The 14,058-nt window shown below is 38.6% G+C and overlaps 1 protein-coding gene across 2 annotated transcripts in view; it reads left to right on the top strand.

Moving 5' to 3' along the window:
- The window catches only part of PHLDB2 (pleckstrin homology like domain family B member 2), an 83,421-nt gene that overhangs the window by 48,644 nt on the left and 20,719 nt on the right, over positions 1-14,058 (top strand). For both annotated transcript variants that reach the window (XM_036243437.1, XM_036243438.1), the window contains 4 exons: positions 1,277-1,366; positions 3,622-3,765; positions 6,317-6,457; positions 7,629-7,728. In XM_036243437.1, the coding sequence (XP_036099330.1) occupies positions 1,277-1,366; positions 3,622-3,765; positions 6,317-6,457; positions 7,629-7,728 (475 nt within the window). The remainder of the gene's footprint in view (positions 1-1,276; positions 1,367-3,621; positions 3,766-6,316; positions 6,458-7,628; positions 7,729-14,058) is intronic.

Below are 14,058 nucleotides of genomic sequence, written 5' to 3'. Positions count from 1 at the left end.
TCCTCGTTACTTGCGGATTCTATATTTGTGAATTTGCCTCCTCACTAGACTTTATTTGTAACCCCCAAACTAGCCATTGTTGTGCAGTCCTTCCTGTTGTGCTCAGAGCAGTGACTGTTCTGGGCCACTGGACGTGCAGATGCCCTGCGGAGGTTGAACAAGACAACCCTCCTGTTCAGCTCTCATACTGTAAATGAGTGTCCTTTCTGTGCACTATTTAGTGCCCTGTTTCCATATTTCTGTGATTTTCTTGGTGATTTTGCTGTGCAAAGTGGCTCACAAGCACGGTGACTAATGTCCCTAAGTGCTGAAGGTGGTGACATGCCTCATGGAGAAAATATGTGTTAGATAAGCTTCAACCAGGCATCCGTTCTAGTGCTGCTGGCTGTGAGTTCAGTGCTAGTAAATCAACAATATGTATATTAAATAAGATGTCTTTATACAGAAACGCACATAAAAAAACGTTGTGTGTCGATCAATCAGTTGCTGAAAATAGTGTGACCAGAGGCTCACAGGAAGGAGCCCAACCCTATCATTCCCTTAGACACATTGGTTCAGTGTTCACCACTTCAGTGTTCATGGCACACAAGAGAACATGATGCAGAAAAATGAGAATCATCTGTGTGTGACCATGCAAAAGGTGTAGTATAGCCAAAACGGTTCTGAAAAAGAACAAAGTTAGAGAATTTATACTATTTGACTTCAAGGTTTACTATGAAGCTGTAGCATTTGTGTGTGGTGCTGGACTACACACAGATGTGGAAACAACCAGAACCCAGAAGTAGGCCCAAACCTATACTGTTTATTCATTTTTGACAAAGCTCCAAGAAATCTAGTAGGAAAAGGAAGTCTTTCCAAAAATGGTGCTGGATCAACTGGATAAACAAGGAAGAAAAGGAACCATACCACCATCCATCCTCACAGTATCCATATAAATTACTTTGAGAGCAATCATAGACCTAAACTTAAAAATTGAAGCAATTAAGAAGGCATTATAGAAGTACAAGTACCTTTCATCACCTTGGGGTAAGGAAAGGTTTTTTAAAAAGAAGAAATGACACAGGACTTATATCCCAAATATATTAAAAACTTTTATCTATGACTCAATAATAATATATAAACACCCAATAAATAATTTTTTAAAAAGACTTGAATATAAACATTTTACCAAAGATATATGAAGAGTCATTAAGTCACATGAAAAAATATTCAACATCAATAGTCATCAGGCAAAATCCAACGTTGACTCAACTTAATAGATTTTATGTTCCTTCAGGAAAAGGAAAATCTTTGTAATTTGGAAAAGAAATACTCCGGCCTCTCTGGGGGGAAAGGGTTTCCTGTCAATCCAAATACTCTAAAAGAGGTAAGCTGTGATTTTACATGTCCACTTGTATCACCTTAGACATCAAGAGGTTACCTCAGTAAATGACTTAGGGAAGCACTCTGTGCTGATGGCTTTTCTGCCTTTCATTATTTATGCTTTGAGAATTTAAGGGATTATTTTTGTATTTTATGCAAATGCCCTGTGCTTTTGTGTGTGTGTGTGTGTGTGTGTGTGTGTGTGTGTGTGTGTGTACTTTGTTTGACATTGACATTGTGGGTTGACTTGGAGTTTCAAAAAATTTAAGATCCAGACTAAGATTAGTTTTAATTTCTCTTCTTTTCTTGTTTCGATTTCCTTTCTCAGTTTCTCCTGTTTTACTTTACTTCTCTTTCTTCTAACTCTTCTAAAACATGAAAATGACCCTTTACATTTGAGAAGGTAGTCTGGTTTCTTTCTTTTCTCTATCTCTTTTATTCTCCCAAAGTCATTTCTGCTATTTTCTATCTAAATTGGAAAAATCTATTTATATTAAGCTATACACATTCTTTATCCCAAACATCTCTTAGTAGAAGAATACAATTTTTCCTTTTCTATTAATGAGTTGTTCTTTTTCTCTGCAGACTTCCTGGTGTCAGAGGTCATTTGGCTTTTTTATTATTTGTGTGTGTCTGCAACTCTCATGTTTATTAAGTAGCTATGTGTTCTCTTTCTTGGACCAAACCAACTTCACTCAAGATGTTTTGGTTTTCTTTCTAACTTTCTATATTTCTTTCTGTCCGACTTTCTCTCTCTCACCCACTCCCATTCTCTCTCTTTTTATAGGGAATGATGAATTTATATCTAACTCTTAAACAAGTCCCACTTTTGACAAGCATCACACATTTTTTAATCAATTAATTAGGTTTTATAGTCTATGACTCATATAAGGAATCAAACTTTGGTTTTGAAACAATCTATTATCAACTGAGCAAAAGAATAACTCAGAGTTGTTACTCTTTATTCTGATTCATTATCAAGGATAAAATGAAATTTGACAACCTGGGGTTTACTTCCTTTCTTCAATTTAATCTCATAAAGACTTTGCAGAGTATCTGTTGCCTCTCTCTGAAGGGCAAGAACTAATTCAGCAGTATTTTGATGCCTCCAGTTTATAAACAGTCCATTCCAGCTTTCTCCACTTTGTCATAATTATACATTCTCAGTAAAAACATCGCTTGCTTCTAGCCTGAATTTTTGCTTCATCAGCATAAGGATATTTTGCCTTTCTTGGAGCTATTTTTTTTTTAAAGATCGATGTGCTAATAGAGGAACCTAAATGTTAAATTTTACTATTTTACTTTTGAAAGAGATACTATTTGATACTCTTTACTTTTTTTCATGTTGCTTTATTAGTGTGCTGAAAAATCATGATTGGTCTGTACAATGACTTTCCATGGAAATTTACAAGTGCCTTTTCCTCAAATTTAAATTCAAGAATTTGCAGATGATAGATTTTGATTTATGGGTATTTATGCTGAAGCCAAAACTGAATCATTGCATTTAAAGTAACTGGAAATTCTCTGTCCTGGGATAGAGTTGGGAGCTGGGGAAGCTGCCTTGAATCGAAACTTCCTCAAGTTGGAACTCTACTTTAGGGTGTGTGTGTGTGTGTGTGTGTGTGTGTGTGTGTGTGTGTGTAGATGTACACATTTGTCTTGCTAGGAAAAGCTCATTGGTGGATAGTGTACTTTTTATTCTCATTTGGTTGAGATGCCTAAAAGCTGGATTCCATTACAAGTAAATCACTGTTTTATGAATGTCTTAGAGCAAAAACAAGCAGTCCTCAGCCCACTTTCACTCACACTTCAATTTGCCGGAAAAGAGAAGAGCAAAAAATCAAAAAATAAAGATTTGTGGAAAAGGTTCTTGAAATAGAGCATGTGATTACATTGTCAATTTTATCTCTCAGATTTTTGTGTGTGTGATTATTTTAAATGTTGCATTGGGACAACTTCATTCAGTAAATAGAATGAATGCTGATACATCTGGGTATTTTGAAATCAAAGCTGTTGGGTTATTGATAATACAGTCATCTTGATTTCACCAGAAAAAAAAAATGATTTGTCCTATTTAGAATATCATTTTCCATGTGTAAGCGCTGTAAATTCATTGTAATTGCTGATGAAACATTCAATGATACCTCAGATATCTGGCTGTGCTGCTCTAAGCTAACTCCATTGTGTTAGAGCATTAATTCTCTCGCATGCCTTGGCTTTTGCTTTCTTTGTGTTTAACTTCTAAATTCCTCCTTTTAGGGCTATCTCAGTGTAAATGAAATTAATGAGCCATGTGGCAAGTCCACGAATCTATCCCCTTCCACTCAGCTCCCTGCTGATGCTGATGCTGTTGCCACTGGGCCTACCACAGCCGTACTGGTAAGCCAGCCACAACGTAAAGAGGTGTGTTGGCATGACGTTTCATTCATTCACTGCTTTCCTCGTGTCCAGAATTAACCCTGGTTAGCTGCAAAGGAGGGAATTGGTGACAATTATGTGTCTGGTCGACCAGAGGGGCAAAGTGATACTGAGTTTGAAAAACATACCAGTTTGGGGGTACTGCTCTACCAATTATAATACTGAAAACCATGAAACATATGGGGCAGAGTGGACCACCAGAAGTAAGTTCAAAAAAATAAACTCTATATTCTGAATACTTTAACCTGATCGAGTTTTCTTAAAAATCAAAAGACTTTCTAAATTTGTTGGTTTGAGTCATCTTTCCAGTTTGATTTTGTTTTCTGTTACATTTTGCAGTATGGACTTTCTTTAATGTTATGCCTTTTTAAAACATCTGGAAAGGGGCAAATAATAGGAAATAAAAATACCTTCTACTGATCTAAGTTGCTTGCAGATTGGGGTTTTAACAAGAGGCTAAATGGAAAGATACATCATTTGTGACTTCTTGATTAAAATATAAGAACAGAGAACAATCAGATTATTGATTTCATCTCTTTGTCATTATTCTTTCATTTTATATGGACACGTATATACTTTTTTTTTTTTCTCCAATAAAGCAAAGATCACCTGTCTGTCCTGGATTTATGTTTCCTTCTACCCTTTCTCCTCATCCTATCACTCAACCTCCATCAGCCCCTTGGCCTGAAGTCATGGCTCCATCTGTCGATCCTTTCCCTTTAAATGACACACCTCCTCCTCTACCAGCTAAGAAACACAGAAGGCAGCAGCAGCAGGAGCAACAGGTAATTAGGGACTGGTGTTCAGAATTTGGGGATCTTTCCTTCACCTTTTTCAAAGAAATTTATTAAAAAGATAAGGTGCATGCTCCTTTGCTGATTTTCTTTTTAAAGAACATTTATGATGTTCTAAGGAGGTTGGGAGTGTTATAAAGTTTGAGACCTTGACTAGCCTGTTCTAACTTTTAATATGTTTGAGCTAGTTTTATAGCCTCATCCTTCAATTTCCACTCAGCCAGAATACTGCAACTTATCTTGGGCAACTTATTTTTCAAGATAATAATAATAATTTCCATAAAATCCATGCTATAAAAAGTTGCTGTGTCAGCACACATTTTTTTCACACATTATTTAAATCATAATAATAGACATCATTCTCTTACTATGTGTCAAAATTTGCTAAACATTTTACAAATAAATATCTCATTTCCTCCTCATAATCCCATGAAAAAAGAATTGACTCCATGTTGACATTTAGGGAACTGAGGCTCAGTGTAGTAAATAGCTTGTCCAAGGTCACCCCACAAGTAGTGCTTTGGTCCATAGAACAACAGTTTATAGTGACCAGATTTTTTTTAAATTATTTATTATTCTTAATGTTGCTCTCCTTCTACTACATTCAGTGCATATTCATGCTTGTAAGCAAAAACTCTGTTTTGAGCCTTCTCAACTATAATCATATTCATATTCCTGTGTGAATTTGGCCCCAGAACATGCTAACGAGTCCTAGACACTGGATTCCCCAAAGCGGGCAAGCCCTGCTGGGCTATGCCCTGCCCTTATATTACAATCGATTAGTTTTTAGCAAAAGACTATATCTCCCCACTATTTTTAGGTTAATAAATATTAGCTAATATAAGTAGATACTGGTAAAATTAAAATTAAGATTTTTTTTTTTATGATTGGCATGTGTGAAGAATAGTAATACATTTGGAAACTCAAATTTGCATTAGTTTTTTGCATATTTCAAAAGCCCACGCTTAGTATAAAAATGATCAAATCTAAAGAAACTTTAATTAGGAAATTACTTGACCATTGAAGACATTTATTTTTTGAGAGGCCAAGAAAAATTTGGATACATTTCAAGTTGGCAAAATTTTGCCTTAGGAATCTGAAAAAAAGAAATAGTCAGCAGGAGGATTATTTTTTTTTTTCATGTGAGGGATTATGATAGGGGCTTTTTGGCCGAGATCTTGTTTAAATAAAAGAGTAACCTAAAGGATGCCTTATATGGAAACATTGTGTCGATTTGGAGTGTGTTTATGTGACTGAAATATTATTCCAACTGTAAAACAGCTCCCCTGTTTACTCGCTCTTTCTCTTCGTCTTCTTCCTTCTCCCTTTTCTTGTTCTCCTCACACTGGGATCTGTGCCACCACACAGAACTGTCCAGACAGACAAGGGGAGAAACTGCTTACTTGCTTTGTCCACTGGCTGTTCCGCCATCCACATGGCGACCATCATAATAATTTGTAAGTTGTCCTGAGGCCTCAAGGCAGCAGGCACTAACAATGAGAGTGAAAGGTGGAATTTTTCTTTTGTTTCTAGGTTCAGTAAAAAAAAAATTCTTCTACTGCCTGTGTATCTTACCAAATGCTAGCCAGCCCAAGTCTGTTAGTGAACACAGTATAAGTTGAAATTTTTTTAATGCTGTTTAAATTCCCAAACTTCTTGGTAAATGCATATTTCTTAATTTCTTCAGTGACCTGTTTCAATTAGTCAAGTTTTGCTATTCTGCTTTACATTTGCATTTAAAGCACTTTAGAAGTCTGGAAGAAAGGAAAAAACAGCATAAAGAAGGCCTCTATCTGAGTGACACTTTGCCTCGAAAGAAAAGCACACCTTCCATATCCCCACATTTCAGCAGTGCTACTATGGGGAGAAGCACCACCCCGAAGGTAGGACGTGGGGAGAACCACTTGTCCTTCTTGTCCTTATGTTGACTGATGCACAAAGGTCCTTAAAGAAAATGCTAAATCATAAACTATTAAGTTTGCTTGTTGGACAGACATTATGCTAAATTGCATTTTCTGTCTTATTCAGAGGACATTTGGAATTGTACGCTCTGGGACCAAAGAACCTGGTCCAGGGTATTTTCTACCAACATCACACACGTTGTAGGTGGCATTCATTGGCAGACTCCGTGGCTGCATCCCAGACCTGGAAACTGGAGAACATAAACTCTGGATTACAGGAGTAGTGGCACCAGATATTCATTGAGCCATTTCTGAAGCTGACACTGGGCTAAGCGCTTTATATAGATTTTCTTGTTTTAAAATCCAGCAGCAATATTAAGTAGAGGTACTAGTTGTTATCCCACTGTACATGTGGATAAACTGAGGTATAAAGAAGCTCAGCGACCAGGCCAAGTGCCTTCAGCTAGTCAGCCATGAAGCTGGGATATGAACCCATGTGGTCCGACACCTAAACCCTCACTCGTGTTCTGCTGACACGCCTGAGGGGTCATTGCAGGGGGAGGAGGAAAGGCTAGTGAGAAGGAGGTTCTGAGCAGGGCAGGCTTTGGGGCTCTTCCTTTGACCTTGGTGAGAGTAACCTAGTTTTAATCTATTTTACAAACTGGTGTTCTGAGTATATTTCATGTAAAGGTGTTTTCTATTAAAGAGAGTGCTAGAACCTCGGGGGGAGTTCATAGGTTTCTCCAGCTTTCAGCGTACTCGATCATGGGGTAGGTGGGAATGGGGCAGTTGTTACAGGGTAGGTGTCTGCTCCGGTGCATGCCGTGCACGCGTTCCTGCTCCCGCGCCTGCCCTCCGCTCCCTATGCATGCGGAACTTCGAGTTGCTCTCGAAGGTGGTTTTGGAGAACAAGTGTTTCCCTGTCTTATGGAATTGCTGCCACTGGAGGATATGCCGTGACGTGGGGATTTCCATGGAGCTCCGTGGGAGGGACAGTGACTGGTCTTTGCCATTGAGCATCCCCAACTAGGATGGAAGACCTTCCTGTCCTGCCCTCTGTGCTTAGATAGGAGCCATGGAAACAGGGATGTGGCCATGTCCTAAAGGACCACAGGCAGCACTTTGCCTGAAGTGTTTCCCCTGGTTCTCACAGGCTCACTTGCCCCTGGGACAGAGCAACAGCTGTGGCAGTGTGCTACCTCACTCGCTGGCGACCATGACCAAAGACTCGGAATCGCGGAGGATGCTCAGAGGTAGGTCACTTTAAAGTCAATTGGGATGTCTTTGTTAAGCATTAGAATTCTTCAGAGAAAGGGAGGGAGGGAGAGCAAGGTTGAGGATCATTAGAAAAGGCATCAAGCAAAGTCTTGAATTTACTCTTAATGTGTCCCCTCTGGGGAAAGGATATATATATATATATATATATATATATATATATATATATATAGTTATTGTTGTACAAAGGTAACTTCTCCTGTATACACATATGACTGGTATGTCTTAGATATTGCACTTCATAGATTTAATAGTATTCTTAAACCAGGAAGGCCCCTGAGAATTACTAACCTTTGCATTTGATAGGTAGAAAGAAAAGAGAGGCTACTGAGATCGTAAGTCATTGACCTGGTTTGTGGCTGAGCCACTGTGTTGAACCATGTGCTAAAGATTCATTGAGCTGACACAGTAAATGGAGAACTAGTGGCCCAGGACAGAATTCCCTTAGGCCTTTTAATGTGGTCTGAGCCTTTATTCTATGTGGTGGTGAGGTTTCCAATAGACTTTGATTCTCAGCATATTTTATTTCTTTGTAAAAATGAGTTTATAATGGAGTTCCCAAATAGTCTTTGTGGGGCTAGAAGAAATTACTACAATGCAGTTCCAGCTTGTTAAGAAGATTAGATTTATTGTGTTAACACAGTCGTTTAGGTCAACAACTTATATTGGCCCTCACTTTTGAATAGGCGTGGTGCTAGAAACCAAAAAGGCCAATGAATGACATGATCCTTGTCCCTGAAAGACACATAATGGATCACTTCAGTAGAATGTGGTAGATGCAGTGAGGAGGTATGCCGGGATGTAAAGGCCCAGGCCGATAGAGTGGTGGGCATGTGGCCCCTGATGTGTTCATGCACTAGTGGGATTGAAACTCTTCCCTCCAAGCAGGCTGGGATTCCATTCTGACCGCTCAGCCTCTCTGCCAGTGGTATCAGGGGATAATCACCGGTTTTCTATCAGAAAAAAAAGGAAAAAAATATATAAATTTTGGTATGTATATATATATGTATGTATATGTGATGTGTATATGTATGTGTATAACTTTTGTATATATACATATATATCACGTGAATGAGGTTTTTGAATCATCACTAATGATTTGAGTTAATAGAGGCTGTGGTAATAGTCATGAGAGGTTTATAATGTATAATAGGTTTATGTTACATTTAAATCAAATACATTTGGTTGAACTTCTCTTTTCTGCTTTTAATTTTATTTATTGATTTAGAGGGAGAAAGAAAGAGAGAAAGAGAGAGAGACACATTGATTTGTTGTTCCACTTATTTATACATTCATTGATTGATTCTTGTATGTGCCCTGATTGGGGATCGAACCTACAACCTTGACATATGGGGATGATGCTCTAACCAACTAAGCTATCCATCCAGGAACTTTTTTTTTTTTTAAACATAATTTCTTTTTTTTTTTTTCCTCACCCTAGGATATTTTTCCATTTTTTGTACAGATAGAGTGGGAAGGAGAGAGAGGAAGGGAGAGAGAGAGAGAAACATCGACGTGAAGGGACACATCGAGTGGCTGCCACCCGCACGACCAACCAGGGCCGGGGACAAACTGCAACCGAAGTACGTGCCCTTAGAGGGAACCGAACCCGGGTCTCTCCGGACCACAGGCCGACGCTCTAACCGCTGAGCCAAACTGGCCAAGGCAAACATAATTTCTTAATAAGCTAAAAATAGCTCTTATGCTTTATAAGTAATAAACATAAATGAGTATATTTTGGCTCTCGTTTATCACTGTTCATTTGTGGGTCAAGTCTATTTTTTATTGAAGCATTTTTCTACTATATTTATAGAATTATTTTTAAATGCATTTTCCCCCACTGGCTGAAGATATCAAAGCTTGGATTGGCCCCAATACCATACTTTACATTAAAAATATTTTCTTAAAATAGAAAGTAAGAAAAACTAGACCTTTATACTAAATTGATTTGTAAAAATCAGAAGCTGTTAACATTATCATGTAAGACGGCCCTTGTGAGAATAGGGTGAACCTAAAGGGATGTTTCATCTCCGATTTTCTAAGCTCTGTTTTCCCCTCAGCTAATCGGAATCCCCGTACTAGATTTGTATAGGAAAACTGAACTGATTCTCTTCGGTCACATAGGGATGTGCCCTCTGTAAGATCTGTGTCTTTGATCTTTTTGCTCTGGTTCTTCACTGGTAGGTGTTTGCACAGCCCAGAAGACTGCAGCTCTAATATGTTGTTCTTTAAACAGTTCTGGTGCTGATGAGACAGCTTCTGAAGAAATAGAGAACCAGCCAGTGTGTTGATCCATTTGGATGCTATGTGTCTTGTGAGGCCAGCCTGCCCCCCTTGGCTCCCCACCCAGAGGAGGAGGGGTTGGGGGCAGCAGTTCTTAGAGCCACAGCAGACCGTAAAATAGGCAGGATTTTCTACTGAGCCCATACTGGTGGCCCACAAGGACCAGGAAGTTTGAATCACAATTTTGTCTAGAATTGTTTCACTAGCATTTGTTGGCTTCATTAAAATAATGAACACAAGTAAAATTACATGGTTTTGAAAAAATTGGATCTAGCACATTTTCATTAACTCAAATTTAATAGATCTTACCATTTTTCTTGGCTTACACAATTAACTTAAATGAACTATTATTTTTGCTGCTTATTCGTAATGGATACGTCAAGGACCCTGGTGTAAGTATAAGCCTTCCTTCAATCAGCATTGTTTTAATAGAACTGGCAATGTGAATCATGCAGACAAAGGTCCCTGCGAGCAGAGTTTAAAGCAGACAGCCCAGGAACTCAGCTCTTAACATTGTAATGGTTATTGGCTTTTGTACAAATTGTGAACTATTGCTTTGTAATGTAAGCTTTAGAATGAATGAAATCTTTGTCCTTTTGTCTTCTGTTTAACGCAGGAAAGTCCAAGAAAGGTATGACAACCTCCTTGTGTGGTGTTTTTGTTTCCAGCAAATAGTGAAAGGTCATTGTCAAGTCATCTTTAAGAAATGATCAGATTTACAGCTGTACAATGGCAGATTTTTAGTCTAATGATTATTCCTTTTACACAATGGAGAAAAATTGTTGCACATCTGCTGGGTGCAGCTGCTGTTCATTCACAGGCAGCTGCATGACCCCCTTTGTTTTGTTTTGTTTTGTTTTATGACAAGGTCAGACCGTGCAGGAAACACGAGTGCTTAGGAAGCATTGTTTTGTAAGAGTCGGGATCTAGATAAAGAAAAGAATGGGCCGTGTGGTATATATAGGCTAAGTGTAAAACAGGGGGTTACTCCCTTATAAAGGCAGGTATAATAAATAGAGCAGGCTTCATGGTGATTGAAAAGATTTAAAGGGCTCCTACTTAATCATTTCATTTAAGACTGTTTTATATGAAAGATTTAGTGGACAGTGAAGAATCGTTTAAATGGCCTGAATCAATAAGACGCAGTGACTGTGGCTAGCTGGTAGCAATGTAGGATGTTGGAGGACTGAGTTATACCAGTTGATGGACGCTGCTTCAAATAACTGAATGGCATTTTACAAACCTTAGCTCTTACAAATAATCTGTTACTGTCTGCATGGAAAAAATAGAACTGTTTTATAGATATAATCTAGTTTTTATTCTCCCTGTTCTCTGGTTGACCGATGTGTGTGAAAGATTTGTTTTTTCTTAAGAAATCTCTTTTGACTGTGTGCATGTAGCATAAGCCTATTGTTTGTTTGGGTTTTTTTACTCCTTGAACTCTTCTCTATAAACTCAGATTTAATCTAAAAATGTGAACATAATGCCTTGTCAATCTGTATTGTCACTAACACCGTCAATGACTGCATGTTGGAAATGTATGTTTTTCCTGTCCTCTGGTCATCCTTTTTGATCTTGTATCTCTTCCCCTTTCTCTGTCCTCTTCATTCCTGACTTGTCCTGTGCCTCCATCTTCCGGCTGTGGACTGTGGTTAGGAAGAATGAATTTCTCAGCAGGTGAGCTATGAAAGGCTGAATTAATTGCCAGAAATACTGACTGATTTTATCCTCTTAGACCCAAGTTATAATTTTAAGTCATTTCATTTTCTATATCAAGGCTTAGATAGTAGTTTAAAGTAAATACCACACATTTGGAAGATATTGGCAAGACTCTGTATCCCACAATGGACAAGTCACATGGGACTTCTCAGTTCTATTTAACCAGAATTCACTGGCATTAAAAAATAATAATAATAAATGGACCTGGCATATGAAAAACATTGACTCTTCTTGGGCAGTCAAGAGAAGTGAGTTTGTTTGAGGTCCTTGCATGTGGTATGCTTATCAACCTGCCTCAGATATCATCAGGTCTCACTTTATAAACCTTATCAAGTACCCTTTCAAGTAGCCATTTCTGTCTGGATAGGAAGAATTTGAAGCATTTACAAGGCCCTTTGTACTTTTTTAGTTGCTGTCCACTGCTGAATATTATTCTTGTTGCACAACATAAAAACTCAACAGGCAGTCTCAGGGGTTGGGAAAGTCTCATTTTCCCCAATCCACTTACTTTGTCCTACCCCAAACAGTAAATGCATTCCACTTTCTTATTTATCCACTAATTTGGTTGCTATTTATAGATGAGAAAATGAATTCATTGAGGGACTCTATTTCGGGACATCCGTATGCTAAAGAAGTGGGGATTCTGTGATGACCAGGACATAGGTGTGCCCTCCCTGGTAAAGCACACCTGTTCTGTGCTGCTTCCTGCGCTGGCATATCTCCTCTGGCCTCCTACCGGGGTCCCTCCTTCTCCTGCGCGCCTGTGGTGTTTCCTCTGCAAAAGCACCTATGCCTTTGGATGGCCAGCCTGAGCCTGAATCCCAAAGCCAGCTCTTTGGAATCACACTGGTCCAATTCCAGGATCACAGAAGAGAGTCCATGCCCTTATTTGTAAAAGTAGGGGCAAATTTGGGGGTAGGGGGATTGTTCAGGAGGGAGGAGGCTAAACCAGGTGGCAGTTGAGTTCACTGTGGTCAGGAAAGCGTTGCCAGTTGGTAGACATGAGAAGCTCGATAAGGTAGAATTTATATTCACATGGGACCTCGGGAAACAAAAATCCTGCCTTGTGAAGGATATGCTCACTAGCAGCCGGCTTTCTCACTGAAGTGCCATGAAAATATAAGGCTCATTTTACCATCGGAATGATGGAAGATTCTCTGAGACATAGAGCCGAACCTCAACAACGAGTGAGGTGACGGGGGAGTTCGTGTGCACCATCCTCAGCACAGTGCACCTATCACACAGCTTTCCCTCGTGCTCACATCTGAAAATTTTGAATCGTTTTAATTTATTGTCTGCCACACCTGAAGGTGGTGAGTTCATTTTCTTATTCTGTGATACTTTTGGGGTAGGGGGAGAAATCCTGGAAGATCTGAGGATTGGATCATGCTTTGTTTGAAGAAGAAACAGACTCACTTTCTGCCTTTCTCGGGAAGCGTTACTGCATTGTAGGGACTGACTTTTCCTCATTATGAAAAACTGGAAGTGGAGGGGCGGTTGTGGCACATGTCATTGCCAAGATCATTCTTGTACGTTTTCACCTACATAGTTGTTTTTTAAGAATGTGTTTTTCGTAGTAAAACAAGGAAATGTCATCCAGGTAGTTGGTGTCAATGAGGAAGTTTTCTTTGTCAACAAACCTCTTTTGAAAGTAAGATACATGTATGACCTTTTCAAATAATTTCTGGTGTTTCTTTCTTTTTTTTTTTTTGTTCCCCTCCTTTTCATAACGAATAATTGGAAACAATTTAAAAGGAGCAATTAGTACTTCCAAAAGTTCAAATACCAAAGGTAAATATTTGAGTAATGAATTATTTTGCCTTTCTTTTTTTTTTTTAAAAAAAAGCTCATGTCCCACGCTGATGAGTGAACTGGCTTCATTTAATGCTTTATGCATTAATCACTACAATTAATGACAGTCTGCCTAATGTCTCATGGTGTGCATTTGTATTTTGTATCTTCCCTTTACTAAGTGGTATGTCGCTTTTACATATATATATGTGAGCATGTATTGGTATTTATAATTACAGTTTATATTAAGGAAACTTATTTTCCCCAAAGATGCCTTAATCTGAACTAAAATTTTCACTTAGATAACTAAATACTTACTAATAATGAGTGAAAACTCCTCATAGAACTAAAATCACTCTAGAGTAGCTTTTGGTGTGTGGTGCTTTGCCTCGTGGGTGTGGCTTCTGGTTTTACATGGAAATGCTCCATCAACAGTGGAGAAAGCTGTTTGGAATCACTTGCCTTCTCTCATCCTCTTGCCTGCTTTTTGGACATTTTGTTACTAATTAAAAGCC

The sequence above is a fragment of the Molossus molossus genome, unplaced genomic scaffold (genome assembly GCF_014108415.1).
Source record: "Molossus molossus isolate mMolMol1 unplaced genomic scaffold, mMolMol1.p scaffold_m16_p_5, whole genome shotgun sequence".
Taxonomy (NCBI): Eukaryota; Metazoa; Chordata; class Mammalia; order Chiroptera; family Molossidae; genus Molossus; species Molossus molossus.
This window is presented reverse-complemented; position numbering and strand designations above follow the sequence as displayed.